Genomic DNA, 19956 nt, shown 5'->3' on the forward strand with positions numbered 1-19956 from the left:
CCGACGCTCAATCCACTGAGCTAAACCAGCCAGGGTTTCTCACTATGAGTAGGCTGATTATTCACCTTGATTCGCTTTCATCTACTTCTACGGAGAAACAAATTGTTACTGCATGGTAATAATCACAGTATTTCTTTCCCAGCATGTCACAGTGGGCAAGCATCGAGCTTGTACTTGGAAGCCTTGCATTTGAGTTCTACATCCCTCACTTCCCAGCTATGTGACCTCAGAGGAGTCACTTGGACCCTATGAACCCTCACTGACACATAAAGCAGGATAAGGACAACTGGCCTTCCAAAAGCTGTTGAGGGATTAGAGTGAGGTATTTAAGTAAAAATACATTAGAAAATATGAAATGCTATATACAATTGTAAATACTTCTTTCTAATTCCTAGCTGAATTATACAAAGCAGAAATTTAAGGCTGATGTGGCAAAGTTTGACACAGACAAGCAACACTTGTCAAAAAATCAGGAGAAATAACCACAGAATACTAGATGGGTGTGGGGGAGGGAGGGAGCCATACCAATCTTTCTTAACAATTCTGAGTTCATAGTTTAACAACATGTCTTTTGCTGACTGCATCCACGGGCACAAACCAGAGCACTAGCAGCAGAAGCAAACTAGCACACAAAGAACAGTATTAGACTGGACCTAGTACTTCAGCTCCCACAAAACCAAGCTCGGAAGATCGTGCAAAAACCTCCTCATAAGTGCTCAGAAACACTGAAAACTAAGCATGAGCCTTTGGAATTCAGGGAGGAAAAGAAACTGAATAATACTTTGTACTGTCAAATAACTCTGAAATGCCCAGCAACTGGACCAAGAAAGATGTAAAAAAAAAGAAAAAATAGTATGAAGGATCCCTTGACTTCACACACGACAGAGCTAAACAACAAGTCTAACAATGAACAAAAGCAAGTCTCGTAATCCACAGAAGCTAAAGTGGGGGGAGATCTATTGAAATGAATGAAAATTTAGGATGCTGAAAAACAAGAATAAATTAAAATTCTTCAAAAGTAGATATAAGAAAATGCTTTTCAGAAATAATGAACAAATAAAAATAAAACTACTATCAGAGTAAAAACAGTTAAATGTACACATGCCCTAGCCAACAGTCACTGAAAATAGGAAGAAATAAAAAATAACCAAGCAACAGAAAACGAGCATTTTTTTTTTTTTAAAGCAATGGTGTCACCATGATGATTTTTCTGTTTGATAATTTAAATTTAAGTTGATGAAAAGAAAGGACAGAGATAATCATGCTCCTGCCAGGAAAGTTGTGCAAGTCAGAAAGAGATCAGGCAGGGTTGGTAAGAGCAAGTTATCTCCATGGGCCACAGTTTCAGGGAAAGGGTGGAGAAATAAGCAAAACACAAGCCACGCCATCTCAGAAGCGCCAAGGTCACTCCAACACAGGAGGGAAAAAAAATTAAGAAATTGTGAAATAAAAGCATCTAACAGAGACAGACTGAAATATAGCAGACTCTGATAGCATAGGGGCAAATGCTATCTTCTAACTATAATACATGAAGCAAAGGTTTGATATGTCATAGTCATCCTGTCATGGAAGCAGTGTTCTTTTATCCAGTAATAGTATAGGCCTGCGAGCTAAGTGTCGCTGGTTCGATCTTCCAGTCAGGGTACATCAGAGAAGGAAAACTCTGACTCCAAAAAACCTCCGCTGCCTTGCGGCATACCTCTTCAGGGGAAAGGCTAAGGGAGTAAACCCCGACAGAAAATCCGGAGCCGGAGTCCCTAAGGCGGTTTGACGTTGTAGTGAACACCGGCAACTCCTGCGGCGCACCTGAACCCAAGCTGTATCGACTCCGTCTTTCCCTTGGACCCTTCAGCTGCGAAGAGAGGGGGGGTCTGCTGCATGGGCAACAGCAGACCCTCCATATTACCCTGCCCAGGCTCTGTAGCTTCAGCGTCATCGCAAGATGTCGATTCAACACGGGAGGAGACAGATACCATGTCACTCCCGAGTCGGACTGCACAGCCATTCTCGGCGGTGCAGATAGACTCTTAAGAAGCTACACCATCGTCTCTCGAGACGGACGGCTGCCGACGAGTATAGCAGTGAGATTCTACAGCACCTCTCTTTGTACAACATTAATTAAAAGACTTCAACAACAAATTAGATATTTTACTAAGGAAAACTACAACTTGCAGGATTCCCAGACATGGAGCATGTAATCCTTCACAGAAACAAACTGACCTGCACAGGGCTGGTGGCCAGACTACTGGACGCTACAGGAAACAATTCTGTTAGAGAATAAATGTCCCCATTCTATTAGCAACACTTGCTGAGTCCTCAGTGTGGACAAAAGCCCTAGGAAGCCCCAGAACAAAAAGTGTAGATTTGTTTCCTCTCCTCTCCTCTCCAGAAAGCTGTTACTTAAAATCCAAAGTCCCCACTTTAAAGGCAGACTTCCTTTCCTTTCCCAAGACCACAGCACTTTGGGTCATCCGAAGTCCTCGAGTCGAGTTGCGGTTCAGAACTTAGAAACAGAGCCATGGTGCTCCGAGGCACTCCTCAGGGGAGAGTCCCCTTGACTTCTTCTAAGGGCTCAAGTACTTGGCACTTACAGTATTCACTACACACAACACTCTTTGGAGGAAGGCAGACCAGAATGATGGAACGCCCGGCCTCTGTCTTTCCTCACGTGGGTATGTGTTAAAGGCATGGACCTGAAGGCCAATAATCTGTAATGTCTTCAATACTCTCAACCAGGCAGCAGCCCTCTCTAGCCCATCCACCTCCTGGTAGGTAGCTCCAACTCCATCCAAATAGAAACAAATAAATATATATATATTTATATAGTGAATTGCCCACGCTTTCTCCTCGATAGTTACCCATTTCTCTCCTAATCCTTTTGTCTTTTCCTCCTCTCTCCGAAGACTTCACCTCTGTATCTCGGCTCCTAGTCCGATCTCTCCCACCTCCTATAGGCTCTTGTTCCACTCCTATTTCTCAGTGTCTCTGTTCCAATTACTAATGCTACCTAACAAACTACCCCAAAACTCAGAGCTTAAAACCACCATCATTTTATTGCGTTCACAGATTCTATGGCTTAGAAATATAAGCAGAATGGAGATGGGGGATCCTTTGCTCCTGACAGTGTGGGTAGAGACCTCTCAGTGGTACATAGCTGGTATACAGGCTAGTTTGAAGGGTCCATTGTTGTTCCACTCACACATCTGGTGCCTGGGCTGGGATAACTCCAAGACTAGAACCTCCAACTGCAGGGCCAACATGTGGCCTTTTCAAGTGGTTTGGCTACCTGACAGCATAGCAACCTCATGGCAGTCAGGTTTCACATGCAGTGGCTCAGGGCTCCGAGAACAAGTGTTCCTGCTAATAAGATGGAAGCTATATTGCCATTTAAGACCCAGCCTCATAAGTCATAAGTTATTTTAATCATGTTCTATTGGTCAAAACAGTCACAAATGCACCCAGATTCCAGGGGAGAAAAATTATACTCAACTCTTGGAGGATTGGCAAGATCCCACACAGTATAGAATAGCGTGTGGGACAGAAGATCCTGTTGTGGCCACCTTCGGACAATCTGCCACTGTCTCCTGCTTCGCTGACTACTTCCTTTCAGTCTAAAATCAGGCTCAGCCTAATCCATTCTTTTTCAAAAATGTCCACTCTTAGTGCTGTCCATCACCAGCTTAGCGAAAGGTATATAAGAAGGTAACTATAGGCAAGAGTAAAAGAATTAGCAAACTTTAAGAAGTAGAAAGCAAATTATATGCCCTTAGAATAGACAACACTGGTAGAAACAAGATACTCAAAGGGAGAGCAACAGATAAAGTTGCCAATGAAAGCTGGTGACAGACTGTCAAAGCAATCACATTTAGTAGAGAAGGGGGGAAGCAAAGAGAGAATATTGGAAAAGTTTTGATGATGCCAAACAGTGGAGGCCCTCAAACACTGTGCTTCAGAATGTGGACTGAGTATGTGCTCAATAATGACTGGATAATCGTCGGGTGAAAGTACTTTGAGATTTGTGGATTCTTTCTTTCCTTTCTAGAGGAAATGAGTCAACCCTGTTAAAGTAGGTAAAAAATTTTGATGTCTGAGTGTGACTGGCTGGGACTCATTTTACCCAAGTGCAGTGAAATTACACTCAGAAAAACAGAAAAAACAAGAAGAACAACAGAAAAAAATTAACTGGAGAAGAAACAATTTTGCAATTTGTTCTATATTAGAATGACCAAGTTGTCTTATTTCAACATGGAGTAGCAACCGTTCTTTATTCATGAGACTCCAGGCATACTGTCAAGCAACACACTTCATGTCTAACTAATCATTTCATGACCTGCCTATCAGATCCATCCCAAGGACAGAATCAAAGGCCCTGTTACCCTTGGGATAAATTTAATTTATTCTTTTCTTCCCAATGTGGTATACTCATCATTCTATAATAAGAGAGCAACCTATTAACAGTCGTTCTTTACAAAGTAAAATTAATTAGTCATAGTCTAGCCCAAGTGTTGGCAAACTACTTTGGCAAGTCTTTTTCTAGGTTCTTTCTAAATATGCCTGTAACCCAGGTAGATCTATATAACCTTTCATAGCTCCTACCCCTTGCTTCAATGCAGAAACTATGCTGCTCTTTCTCAAATCTTTAGCTATTCCCTTACCCCACTTAAAGGTCCCCCAAATTAGTATCCTTCCAACTAAGACTTTCCACAGAAGACATAATCGTTTATTGCCCTGGTTCGCTCATTTAATAAACAAACATGTCCTGATCAGCTACTATGTGAGTCATATACACCTTAAATCTCACAGAGGCTCCTATGCCTGGAGTTTAACAATATACTATTTCAAGAACTATAGATTTGATTTGATATAGTCTGGTTATCAAATTCTCCAATGTCTTAAATCCAAAATTTCTTCTTTCATGCCATCCTTGGAACATTATCAGGATTTGGGCTCTCTCTATGATGACACTGACTGTCGTCCATACATCTGACGTGAAGTCCATCTTCAGAAAGTCTGCTTCTTTTCTGTAAAGCAACACACCTTATCTTTCCCTTCCCTTTATTCATCTTAAGAACCAGAACATAAAAGAAACTAAGAGCTATACCAATGATGTTGTTGATCCTTATAGGAGACAATTTTCATAAAGATGAAAAGAAGAATAATCAGAAGTAGAAATGATCTGTGCCACGATGGACTCTTTAAGAATACTATTTAAAATAACTCATGTGTGAGTTTGTATTCTCTTTAGAAATAGGTTCTCTTAGATGAACTGGGCTAAAGGTAATTCCTATTCTACATAAATAAATTCAAGTTGCCAAAATGAGAGTTCTGAGTCATAAGAGAGGAGGAAAATTGCTCATTTTTCTAAATTCCACAACATAGTTCACCCATTATGGCATAAATTGGAACAACTCAAATGATACATTTATCTTAACATTAAACAGTAAAGAAATATGCTTTAAATATCCCTGTGTTCCACAGAATTTGACAATCCAATGCAAATACTCAAGTTATATCCAAAGGGAATATAGTCTTAAATGGATGTCAGAACAGGAATAGGAAAATCCCACTATTAAGGGAAAGAACAGAGAAAAACTGGGCAACAACATGGTCTAAGTAATTAAGACTATTCTTAAAAATCAAATCTCAAAACAAAACATCTTGATGTGACCAATGACTTAAGCATGACTTCATTTGCAATGAGTGTGGGAAAAAAAGGTCTTCCACTAATGCACATATATGTATTATGGAAAAAACAGACAATATTTCAAATGATGTCAAAGATCACTCAAGTTTTTCTTCTAGATCAACAAAATGGAAAGGGTAATTTCAAACTGCTACCCGGCACTTTTCGAATTTGCCCAAGTTCAAAGATTTTTGTTCTTTCAAAGGAAGAAAGAGATGATGAGTAACAATAGTGTACTTCCTGGCCTTGGGAAGAGGGAGCCAGGAGCTCTCCAGATGCACTTCCTCGAGAAGTAGACCAGCTGCCTTCTGCAAACTGAGATCGAATTGCCAAGAATTTACAGGACAGCCGTGATGATAGATGACCTAAAATGTTGATCTATTGCAAAGAGGATATAGTGCAAACCACACAGGAACTGACAGGAAATCAGCCCTCGCGCTGGCACTGATGTATTCAAGAAGGCTAGGGATCCTAGGCCTTTGACAGCCAAATTTCATCATCTTCCTTTGCAGGAAGTTATCCTTCAGAGAGAACAGTAAGAAAAAAATCTTGTACAAAGATTTCTGGTGCCTATTCCTATTTAATAACACTGCGCCTGCCTGAACCAGTGGCTTCCTCGCATGTGTTAAAAGTCCATCTAGGGCCCTAGAGCACTTGCCCAAAAATCACATGTTTGCTGGCACGCACCTTCATTCTCTCAGCCATGAGCCCACTGAATGCCATAAATGATTCACAGGCTGTGATGATAGTAAGAAGAAAAACTAATATTTGGAGTTCACCAAATAATGAGTCATACTCCTGGAAGAAGAGGAACCATTATTATTGGCAGCCCAATGGGATAAAATTTTAAAAATTGTTTTTAACATTAATTTTCATTCCATAAAAGCTGGCTAAAGAAAAACAATTGAGAAGCATGTGATACTTCGGTTGCTTATGCCTTAGAAAAGTCTAGTTCACGCTCCAAGAATAAGAATGAGTAGGTATCTATTACCTATTCCTAGACTTGCCTTCTGGATTCACTGCTGCCAAGTTACTCATTCTCCCACACAACACTTTCCATACTAATTTTGACCCTTAAGAATCAAAAAAAATCTTGCCTTCTTTGCACTCAAATGCCAAAATGGAATCTTTTAGTATGTCACCTTTATAAAGAGAATGTTTGAAAACAGGCCTCGCTGGCTGTGACATCAGCGAGTTGTTGCGGCCTCCGAGGGCCGGAGGCAACATTCCCAGTCCCTCGCAGTGCTGCTGCACTCCTACGGTGCAATCTGGCAATGGCCAGGGACCAAGTCTTTAAAGCTGTTTTATGGTATTTAACATATGGTCAAAAATTGCTCAGTGCTCTAAAGAGGGGCTAAATTTGCCACCCCTATTGATGAGAAATGTTCTTATTTATTTAAATTTAGTGGCAAACTGGCACCTCTCCAGATGGAGAGGTTTAGGCACAAGTACAAAGGAAGAACTAACTAGAGATGAGTTGTAACTTTTCTATAGGCTGAATGCAACCACATCCTCTTAAGGCTTATAGCACCACTACCAAACAGGGTTACCATGGAGAAAGGCAATAATTTGAAAAGATTCTAATTTCTAAGGTCCAAGGAAAGACAAAGCATAATTTTTATTCAGACTGCATAAGAAGAACTTTTTTTAAGAAAATTCTTTCTCTTAATCTTCAAGCTAACTCTATTCCCATTCATGTCTCTCTTCACTTGTCCCTTTATTCCTCCCATGAGTTAGATGCATTTGGTGTTCCTTTGAAATCCACAAAACTCCCTGGAACTTCCTAAATCCTCTAGCACCCATTCTTCTATTTTGCTGTATTTTTAGTTAAGTTGTTTATTTTTTTTAATGGCTCTAATTCCCCATCACTAAATATGATCCTACTAAAACATTTTGTTCTCTTCCTTTTACAACCTAGCCCTGTAGCCAAAGGCAGAAGAAAAACAAGGATTTATTTTTTTGGTGAGGTTGTTAGTAACGATATTAGTGTGAATGGTATCAAAAGGGAAATGTGAAGGATAAAGCCACTGCTGGTTTTCCTTTTTATATGTGGATATAGAACTGGCAGAAGGATCAAAGGATGATTATCCTGCCTGACGCTGGAAACGTGAAAAAAATTTCAATAAATTAAAGATTTGATAGAAGCCTGGGAACAGTATTAAAAGAACTGTTCTATGATGAATCAGTAGGTTAGTTATATCAGATATAAGTCTCACTCTTTAATTTCAATAGAAACAAAGAGTGATATCTGCCACATAAATAAATACATATAAAAAGAGATTAAGAATCAGTATGTAGACACTAATATGAATGATGTCATGTACTAGAAATTAAGAGGTGGTTCATATCTTTTGGGAGAATGGAAATATGAAAGCGCAATGATTTCCGCTAAAGCAGGCTAATGACCCAGTGAAAATCAATGGTGACCAGCTGCCAGGTGATGCCATGTAAAAGCTGCCATGCAACAGCCTGAAGCAGCTGGAGTGGCTGTGCCATCTGGAATGACCACCAAATGTCCCAAAAGGTCTTATGCCAACTTCTGTCTGAAATATCCTAAAGGGGAGGGCAATTCAATGTTCTTACGGGCCAAAATAATTTTTAAAAGGGACTAATTCAAAACAAACAGAAGTGCGTCTGGGCCTTCCATACACTCCCGTTAAGAACCTAGCAGACAACCAGAGTGGGAACAGAACCGTAGGTACAGGGAAGCACGTGGAGGGATGTCCGCTGGGAGGGGGGTGGGGGGAGGAGGAAGGAAATGGCACAGGAATACGAAGCATAGTAGGAGGGTGCAGAACAGACGAGGGGATGTTGAGAAGAGCTTATATGCACAACCCATGAACATGGACTAAGGAGAGTGGGACAGCTGGAGGGAGAGTGGGTGCTGGGTGGAGAGGAGCAAAGGAAAAAGAAATTGGGACAACTGTAACAGCATAATCAATAAAACATATAAACAAAAAGAAAGAACCTAGCTTCCTAAGTACCCTTCATTCCTAAGTCAGACTAGAATTTTAAAATCTCTGCTTTACTTTCTCTGGAAAAGTATCTAAGTCCCTCTTTTCTGATCTAAAGACACTACTGCCAGTGCCACATTCTCGCAAAAAAAAGGGGGGGGGGGATCACCCTGAAACAAAGATAATTAATAGAAATATAGGCATTCGTTGGCACCAACTTTGTACCCTCATCAGATGCTATACAGTTACTAAAATAGTCCATATCCTAGGCCATAAAACAAGTCTCAATACACTTAAAAGGATGTAAGTTATACAAAGTATGTTCTTGGATCATAATGGAATTAAATTCAAAATCAATAAAAGAAAGATTTCTGAAAAATCCAAAACATTCTGGAAACTAAATAAGACATTTCCAAATAACCCATGGGCCAAAGAAGAAACCAAAAGGGAAATTAACTATATAATAAATTAAAATGAAAATATTACATATCCAGACCAGTGGGACAGAACTAAAGCAATAGTTAAACATTTATAACATTAAACACCAATCGTAGAAAAGAAGAAGGTTCTCAAATCAATGTCCTCAGCTTCCATGTTAACAAACTAGATAAAGAAGAGCAAGTAAACACAAAATAAGAGAAGATCAGAATGGAAATTGATGAAAAAGAAGAACAGAGAAGAATTATGAAACCAAAAGCTGGCTCTCTGAGAAGATGAATAAAACTGAAAATTAGCCAGACTGGTTAAAAAAAAAAAAGAGAGTGGAGTAGAGAGTGGAGTAAAGGGGACAGATTACCAATATCAGGAAAAACAGATGTGAATCATTACAGATTTTACATATATTTTTTTAAATAAATGAATATTATGAAAAACTTTATGCCAATAAATTCAGCAACTTAGATGAAATGGAAAAATTTCTTTCAAGATGTGAACTACCAACACTCATCAAAGATGACGTAGATAACTCAACTAGTTCTACTAAGGAAACTGAATGTGTACTTTAAAGCCTTCCCATAAAGAAAACTCTGGGCCCAAATGGTTTCACTAGCAAATTACACCAGATAAGGAAGAAGTAATATGATTTCCTCAAAAACCATTCCCCAAAAAATGAAGAAAAGGGTCTTCATCACAACACATTCTTTCTCAAAATCACCTTTGTTATGATGCCAAAACCAGTAAAAAGCATTACATAACAACTGTTGTACAAACCAGTGAGCCTCATGAACATAACTGCAAAATTCTAAACAAAGTTTTAGAAATTTGAATCCAACAGTATACAAAAAAGTTAATACATCATGACCAACTAAACTTTATATCAGAGATGCAAGGTAAGTTGATATTCAAAAATCAATGAAATCCTTCATACTAGTAACATAAAAAATCAACAACACATGATCATCAAAATAGATGAAGAAATACATTTGCCAAAATCCAACCTCCATTCCTGATCTTAAAACAAACAAACAAAAAAACCTCTCGACTAACTAGGAATAGAAAGAAACTTCCTCAAACTGAAAAAGAGTATCAGTGAAAAATATACAGCCAACATTATATTTAATGGTGAAAGATTAAATAAATGCTTTTCTGCTAAAATCTGGAACAAGGCGATAATGTCTGCTCTCAACACTTGTATTCAATAATAAGTAGGAGACTCTAGTCAGTGCACTAAGGCAAGAAAAATAAAAGACATTCAGATTAAACAGGAGGAAATAAATCTGCGATTTTTCATAGCTGACAATTCATGTATGAGTTGCAGTAGCTTATATCTAGAAAGTCCTGTAGAATCTACACACCAGCCACTACAGCTCATACATGAGCTTACCAAGGTTTCGGGATCTAACGTCAATAGACAAAAGAATCAATTTTGTCTCTGTACACCAGCAATGAACAGCTGAAACTCAAAAACAAAAACAATTTACAATAACATCAAAATAAACATGATTAAAAAAGTACAAGACCTATACGTGGAATACTGAAAAACATGCAAAACTAAAAAATTGAAAAGATGAGTCCATATTTTATATGAAAATGCAAACATACCTAGAATTTCCAAATTTATTAAAAGAAAGAACAAAATTGGAATATTTATTCTACTTAATTTCAAGGCTTATTATACAACTACAGTAATCAAAACATAAAGTGAGAAATATAAGGCAACAGAACAGACTAGAAAGTCTAGAAAGAGCCTCACACATATATGGGTAATTGATTTTTGACCTTGAACCATATACAAAAATGAACTCAAAATGGATCACAGATGTAAATGTAAAACCTAACACTACGAAATGTCTAGAAGAAAACCTATTATGAAAATCTTTGTGTCTAGTGTTAGGCAAAGCTCTCATATGTGACACCAAAAGCATAATTTAAAAAAAAAAAGATAAATTGAACATAATCAAAACTTCTGAGTTGGTAAGACAATGAAAAGATGAAGTCAGGGAGAAAATATCTTTAAATCATACATCTGATAAAGGACTTGTATCTAAAATATATGAAGAATTTTCAAAACTGTGTAAGAAAAAGCAGTTTAGAAGAATATGGGTAAAAGATCTGAACAGACATTTTACTAAAGATGAAGTCCATGAGCTTTATAATAAATGAAGAAATAAAATGTATGATAATAGCACAAAGAACAATTGGGAGCAGGGGTTAGCAGAGGAAAGAGAAGTATAAACTTTGTTAGGTGCTTAAATTATAAATTAAAAGTTATAATATTTGTATTAGCAGATTATGAAAAGTTAAAGATGAATATTCTAAATACTGGAACAGTCATGGAAAATATTGATAAAATTGTTAATCCTCTAGCTAATCTAACAAGGAAAGCAGAGAAAAAACAGACACAATTTACCAATATCGGGAAAGATAAAAGGGGACATTAGTACACATCATACAGGCAGTAAAAAGATAATAAGGAAAATATTATAAATAACCGTATGCTGACGCATTCAACAACTTGGATGAAATGGACAAATTCCTTGAAAGACAAGACTACAACAGCTCACTTAAAAATAATTAAAGAACCTGTTAGCCTTATTTACATCTTAAATTGCATTTGTAGTTTAAAAAAAGCTACCCAAACACTCTCACACACATTCACTCCAGGCCTAGATGGCTTCACTAGTGGATTCTACCAAATATTTAAGGAATAAATAAAATCAATACTTCACAAACTCAGAAAACAGAAAAGGACTGAACCCTTTCCAACTCATTTTATGAGGCCAGCATAACTCTGCTACTAAAACCAAGCAAAGCACTACAAGAAAAGTACAGAATTACAGCATCAAATATAGATGCAAACATCTTTAAAAGAATGTAAGTTAATCAAATCCAAAAATATATTTAAAAAATAATACATAATGATCAAGTGGAATGAATTTCAGAAATGAAATATTGGCTCAACATTTGAAAATTAGAATGAAAGAAGCCGTACACTAAAACTGCATAGTATATGGTTCAATGTATATGAAATTCTAAAACAGGAAAAACTTCTATAATTTCAAAGAGAATAAAAGCTCAGGGGTGCAGAAATGGTGACTTATGGAAGGAAGAAAACATTCTTTATCTTTGGGGATGAAAATGTTATATATTTTGACTGATAAAATAATTAATACAGGTGTAGTAATTAATACAGGCGTTTACAATTGCCAAGAGATACTTATGTAACTGTACAACTAAAATAGGTACATTTTATTATATGTAAATTATACCTCAATAAAGTTAACATTTAAAAATGGGATACAAATCTGTATCTCATAATTACTGTGTGATTAAATGATAATATATAAAAATAAACCTAACTCTAAAAAATAAATGCTCAGTGTTAGCTTAACAATTTACCAGTCAATTTTAATAAACTATAATCAGCATCTAAGCCAGATTCATTCATTGTTCTATATGTATTTAGCTACAACTAAGCTGACTTTAAGTTAATATTAACTGCTATTCTTAAAATTTTTTTCAAACAGTCCATGAACTCCAAGAAAATAAAAATATTCTGAAATACCAGAACAAAGGAAGCATCAAAGATACTGTCTAATCCACAAAATTAGCACTTCTTACTCGCCTCTCAATAAGCATTTTTTAAACATTCACTAAATCAAAGGTGACCTGCCTCCCTAATTAGTCTCTAAAAATACCTCCAATGCTAGATAATAATCTTTAAGTAAATGAATCCTTTGAAAAGATTTAAAAAGGAAAATGAACTATGCTACCAAGGAAAATTATGCCTCTCAGCATGATGCAAAATACTAAGTTCCCCGACACGGTGTCCAACTTCTTACCTAACCTGTATACGTCACAGTGAAAATGGTTAACTCCTACTCTCCGGCAGCGGGCCCTGGGGACTAGAAGAGGGCTGGCCAGAGTGCCTCCTGAAAGCCGACCCCATCAAAGCTGCAGATTTGTGACAGACTTGTGAGTGCAAATGAAGAACCAAATGTGACAAAACAAAACAAGCTATTTTGTTACTTCCTTGGTCTGTCCAACTGAAGCCAAAACAGCGTGAACAAAGGCAGAAACTGAAAAGGAAGGGTATTTGAGAGGTACAATTTCCAAGTCACTTGTGTGACTTGGATTGTTTGTTGTCAGCTGAGTTCCAAAGCAGGTGGGGGGTGGGGAGGAAATAAGAGGCTGAAATGGCACAGTGACAACCTTATACCCTAGGCTGAGGGATTCAGTCACTGAATTACGAAAGGGGAGGGAGAAAGAGTTAAAGCAAAATGATTACTCGGTTAAAATTTTCCAAACAGGTTATTTATTTTAAACAATATGAGGAATTTTTCAGAAAATTACACTGTCATCCCAAAAAAATGGGCAGCAGCTACAGCCACAGCAGCCAGCTTTAGACCTATTGGCCAAAGTTCAAAATAAAAGATATCATAATACACCAAAGTGCAAAACTCTGATTTGATAAAAGTAACTCAATAAAGCTTTAATATATCTTTCAGCTGATGCAACAAACTTCTCCACTGGGACCTTCAGGTGCTACCAGTCTGGCGTTCAGTTTGCTTGACAGCCATCAAGGAGTGCCAAGCCCTTGACTATCTCCACACAGAGCTGCATTTGGAGTTTACTCTACGAGTGGCTAAGACAAAGCACCAGGCAATAGAGCTGAGATGCAGGAAGCACTGTGTTAATGCACGCACGCTCATGCACAGCAGCCAAATCACTTGAAATACGATCAAAATGAAATTGATTTCAAGATTCAGTAAAGCAGAAGCTCTAGAACGCTATTTACAACGTGTCTATAAAAATCTTTGTATATGTTTGACCACTGTTTAATTAAATGGTGCATTCCATTTAAATAGCAGTGCAAGATAGGTTTTATTTTGTTGTAATTATTCTTTTAAAAAAAAGTTTATTTCAATGACATATTATCAAAACCTCGGAAATGAATAGTGATTTTACACTGCTCCTCTGAGAATATAAGAGAAAATGTATTATCCAAATCATAACGTGTTTTTTTTTCTTCTTTTCAGTTTTTACTCTGAGCAAAGGCTTTTCCTCTGGAATAGTCAAGTTCAAAATCTTTGGAGATAATTTTTGACATGACATCTTCACTCTGTCACAAATGGCTTTGAAATATACATCGCTCCTCTCAGATGATAAAATATGGTATTGCTTCTATTGTTAAAGACAAAGTGGAAAATGTCTATAGTTTCTTTTAGAAGCTCTTCAGACACAATTCCTGAGACACTGGAATAGATGCCTCTCTGGGTACCTGCCCAAGCCCATGCTAACCTTGTGCTAAATTGGCCTCTAGTAACCAGGCTGATAATATATGACCCAGAACTCTCTGCTAAGTGACTGGATCACAAGTGGATACCCAGCTCAAGCTGCCAATCAGACCCTGTCTCCCAGGAATTTAGATCCCAAGACCACAGGCAATCTCCAGTGACCTTGAACTGAGTCACCACTTCAGGCACTCAGGAAATAGGGGGTGGGGGGCTGTTAAGTGAAGGAGAATGAAGTGATTATAATGACAGTTATAAAAGAAAGACACAAATAAGGACACAGACACCGAATGGCTACTCTGGTGTCTACCATCTTTCTAGAGTCCTTGATTCCAGTGCCTATGAGGAGTGCCTACGCTTCCCACCCTTTGGCACCATGGAATTAATTCACTTAACTTCTTATAAAGACAAACAAAAAAACCTCTTTAATTTATGTTTGTTCCAATGGGTTCCTCATAACCAAACAATCCCTGATTAAAGTAAATTGTTAGTATAAAATATAGAAATTTTAAACAAAAGATCATTTTAATTTTGATACCAGGCCATTTGCTTTACCAACCACGAACTTGCTCGATATAACTTATAGTATTTCAATAATCTCTCTTTATCATTATATAGTGTTATTCAAGGAACTTGTAATATTGAGAATACTTCAGAATTCTAGCACTTCCTCATCACACCTCATCATTGCCAGGTCCAAAGAATGAACACGGCTCATTCATCCCACAAACACTTACAGAGCCCCTCTGAATGCCAGGCAATACAACAGAGGCTGGAAATAAAATATGAGCAAAACAGCCTATTCCCTGGCCTATTTCAGTATGGCACACAAAAACACAAACACAATTTCTTCACCAATTAAGTACTATAGATCATGGTTATTTTTACAAATACGCATTTATATGAAGCTCAATGATCTTCCTCTGTGAATTTTGCTATAACTGGTAAATTTTCACTCATTTTAGTGGCACCATCCTAGACCTTAACATACATTTTTTTAAATCAACCTTGATCATTGAATTTGCACTTTTCCAATCCTCTTTAAGTAAGTACCAGTTGTCTCTTCAATGATCATGAAATTCAAGGACTTTTCTTAAATTCAGACATCCTTTGATGATTTTCCATAAGAATCTTACACAAATTAGTTATTCACTGTTCCAACACTGAAGAATTATCTCTTCACATTAAAAGAGCTGAGGAAACAATACAACATTCCTGATGTACTGCAATTCTGTTCCTTTCTATTTCAATTATTTCATTTTCAATGTAATTTTTGCAGGAATCAATTTATGAATTCATGGATAGAAATATACCCTCTCCTTTGTCTTTCCACTCATTACCATTACCTGCACCATACTTCCTTTATTCACAGATGAAACATTTATAAAGGAACTGTTTTCTGATATATAAAATATTCTGAAATATAAAATTTGGTTACACGCTATTTTCACTAATCTGCTTTGAACAAGTAGATTAAATATATAAAGACAAATTTGATAGACTCCAAATCTGCACAGTACTGTATGTCCTTCCTGTTTTCTGAACTGTTAAGAGCAATGTTCCAATTACAAATTCCTTGTATAATAAATAACTTCTAAAAACTGAATTTCTATTGGCAAAAGACTGATACAACTAACAGAATGTCACATTCTCTATAAGTGTATACTTCAACCAATAAAAATCTAAACACTGAGATTCATTAATTTATGCATGAATTCATTTCATTTCTTCAGCAAATACTTAATTGGATATCTTAACTGTGATAGGACCTGAAGATAAAATTCAATAAACAAAACAGTCTCTGTATCTAACTTCGTTGAGTTTAAAGGTATGAACAAAATTACCATAAGCTCCAAAGAGTCTATCCAGCCTTGATTAAAATTATCATTTAAATCACACAATGGGATTTAATGAAAAACGTCAGATAACGCTGTGTACTATGATTAATGCAAGACCCACCCTCCCATTAAATGATAGTGAAGAAACTGTAAGATAAAAGCCCAAAACAAAGAATAGAGGAAAAGGAGAGTGCGATCAGTAGATGCGACATTTCAACAAATTCCTAGAAGGCAGAATGCAGATGAAAGAGCACGTGACGAGACAGGCAGAGAAAACTCTGGCAGCAATAATGTGAGGAAGAGGCCACTGATGAGGAGGAAGCCATCTGTCCTGGTAAATCCATAAAAACTTGCAGTCATCCACTGTAAGGAAAGGCAAAATGAGACATGAGGCTAAGAACAGGTAAATTTACAATTAAAAGCTCCATAGGGAATAACCTATTTACTGTCAACATAAGAAACAGCCAATCCTATAGAGAATTTTTATGAGTTTATTTGAGCCAAACTGACAACATATGCCAGGGAGCAAGATCTCAAATGCCGCTGCAGAAAAACAGCTTTGCAGCTTCTTTCACACATTTGAAATTAAGGAGAGGACATAAAGAAGATTGAAGAAAGCAAGAAGAAGATTGGATTACAGGATAGTTAATACGATTATGTGCTCTTGAGGGTGACTACCCCCTTAGAGGTATTTCAAAGCTGTGTTAACCTAGATGCACAAGAACAACTGACAGGGATGGCTTAAGACCTTTAACTAAATAAGTTATAGGCCTAAACAACACTTTAGACTAGTTTATTTTAATTGATATTTTTAGAGCATTTCACCCCAAAGCAGCAGAATATACATTATTTTCAAGTGCACATGGAACCAGCATTATTTACAAAAGCCAAGATATGGAAGAAACCTAAGTGCCCATCAATGGATTATAAAGAAGAGGTGGTACATATATATCACAATGGAATATTACTCGGTCATGAAAAAGAATGAAATCTAACCATTTGTGACAACATGAAACTGTTATAGGCCTGGGAATGACTAAGTGAAATAAGTCAGACAGAGAGAGAGTCAAATATCAGATGATTTAACTTATAAAGAAATAAATGAACAAACAAAATAGAAATGGGCTTATGGATTCATAGAACAGACTGATGGTTGCCAGAGGGGAAGAAGGTTGAGGGGCTGGATGAAAAAAGTGAAGGGATTAAGAGGTACAAATTGGTAGTTACCAAACAGTCACAGGAATGTAAAGTACAGCACAAGGAAAACGGTCAATAACATTGTATTAGATTTAAGGGGTGGAGAGGGGCGTCACTTCATAACTTATATAAATGTCTAATCACTATTCTATATACCTGAAACTAACATGAAATAATAGTGTATATCAATTATAATTGAATTTTTTTTTTTAATAAATGAAATAAAGAAGTTATAGGCCTGCCCAGTTAGGAATTTATGATCAAATCACCCTATGAAGTTACTTTCCATAGAACTCCTTTTTTTTTCATCCACAACACCCACCCACCCCAAAAAATGTCATGGTGGCCAGATGTGTAACACCAGAAAAAAATACAGGGAATTTTCTAAAGACAGAACAAACTCTTTGAGGGAAAGCTACAACAGTTAACCTCTAAAACACGGCACACAGGGGCCCCATACTCACAGCTAGCCCACCATTAACCCATATACTCAGTAAGCCCGGCCTATACCAAAGTACCAGTCAGGAGTTTTATTGCCTGTCTTAAATACAAATGGACAACCAAAAACCACATTCTGTTTGAGAAAAAGTTATTGAATAATGGAGGGAAAAAAGATGGTAAAGAAACAATAATATAACCCTTGGGGAAAATTAACATAATTCAGAAAACAGAAGAAAACTTAAAAAAATAAACACACATTTCTATATCTTTTGCAAACTTTTAAGACACTGTATTCATAAAATAAGAACAAGATGTTGTGAAAGAGAAACAGAGAGCAAGAGCAAGAAAGAACTCTTGGAAATTAAGATACCTGATTATGGCTGTGGTAATAAAAAATTATGAGAAGAGCTACAGGAAAGGTGGAAGGGTGGAGGGAGATGTGGAATCCAAGCAGGTTATTTGAGACTATGTTCCAGCAAGATAAAGGGTTAATCTATTAACCAACATGTAATTCTACAAAACAGATTTCTCAATACATAGACTCTACAAAAACAAGGTCAAATCCAAGAGAATAATAAAAGTAAATCCCACAGCGATAACTGTGCAGGAGCAGGCCTGCAGAGTAATTGTTCAAGCAATTTATAGACAAAGACCAGAAGACAATTACAGATTTAGAATAGATAGTAAGTTACCAATCTTGACAAGACAAAAGGAAAAGAACAGAAAACAAACTTCGGGAGGTGAAGGGAGAGGAATGGAAGGAACCGCAAGGGCTAAAATCTTCATCTTATAAATTGGGAAGCCAAAGGACGCTATAGTTCATGGCAAACCAAAAAAGCATACTGAGTGTTCCTCATCATTGCATAGAGACTCCGCTTAAGTAATAACCGTACTAACTCTGTGTCAGGCACTTACCAAGAATTTTACTTGCTGTTCATCTGGCAGTACACAACACAATGCTTAAAATGATCCTTTAAAAAAATGTTTTAAAGCTATAGGGTAACCAACATAGGAACCAATACAGGTGATATAATTACATTAAAGAGGAGGAGAAAAAGAGATAAAGGATGCAGTGAAAATAGGCTAATGCCTCAGGTATCAGAGCATGAAGTCAAAAGACAGTAACACCTAAAATTGGTAAGTCAAGAAACAGAAGCATAAAAATATTATTTAAATATAGGGATCATCCATAGAAGAACTAAACAATAAAACAATTTCTGTAATCTACATCTTCAGTAAAAGTCATCATTTACTTACATTTTAATGTCTCTCCAGCATATGGGATATGCAATTTAAATCGGTCACAGTTGGGTCCAGGAGTCAATGACGTGCAACTTAAAAAAAAAAAGAAAAAGAAAAGTTTTTTTTTTTAATCCCATGTATTTAAGGTATTTAATAGCATAAATAAAAAGTGATCTTTATAAATGAAAGATTAAAACACTGGCTCACAGAACAAAATAAAAGCCCATAGTGGTCATAAAGGCCAAGACAGTAAGATCTGCCCTAAAACAAATAATTCATTTATCTTGCCTTCTAAGAACAAACACCAACACTGCTTCAACTATTCGTCTCAGAGAAGTGCACCCCTCTTTCAAAATAGGTATATCATCCAAAAGAGGTCTGTAGTCTTTGATGCCAAGAATTGTAAAACGGAGTAATTTTATGGTCATATTTTAAATATAGACTCTTAGCTTTCACTCAGTTAGTACTAAAAAGAGCTCTCTTTTAGCCTTTTTCTGGTGCCAGAGGGTTTTCTCTCCTTCCCTGAAGGTAAGGCGCTTCCACTGGATTTGACGCCCCACGACTTACATCTGCAGGAGGGCACAATGCACTGCGCTCAGTTTCAGATACAATACAAATGTCAAAGGGCGGTGAGTTAGTCACCCAGGTCTTGACAGCTTGGCATTTTTTTAAATCTATTACTTCACAAAGTTATATAATGTCCTTTGTTCTTTATACAGATTTACTTCATGAGATAGCTTTCATGATCTTACAAGTCATAACTTCAACTGTTTAACAGCAGTACTGACTTCATAAATTAATAAAGTATTGATATGACGATTGAAGAAGTTATGTCTTCATTTAGTTTTTTAAAGTGAGGTTTTTAATTT

General features: G+C 36.9%; 1 protein-coding gene across 2 annotated transcripts in view; it reads right to left on the reverse strand.

Annotated features, from left to right (window-relative positions):
- Window positions 1-19956, reverse strand: part of BABAM2 (BRISC and BRCA1 A complex member 2) — a 340273-nt gene that overhangs the window by 291345 nt on the left and 28972 nt on the right. For both annotated transcript variants that reach the window (XM_090280995.1, XM_090280994.1), the window contains exon 3: window positions 19103-19179. In XM_090280995.1, the coding sequence (XP_090137121.1) occupies window positions 19103-19179 (77 nt within the window). The remainder of the gene's footprint in view (window positions 1-19102; window positions 19180-19956) is intronic.

Source organism: Furipterus horrens, unplaced genomic scaffold, assembly GCF_987537825.1.
Source record: "Furipterus horrens unplaced genomic scaffold, mFurHor1.1.pri manual_scaffold_6, whole genome shotgun sequence".
In the NCBI taxonomy this organism is placed as follows: domain Eukaryota; kingdom Metazoa; phylum Chordata; class Mammalia; order Chiroptera; family Furipteridae; genus Furipterus; species Furipterus horrens.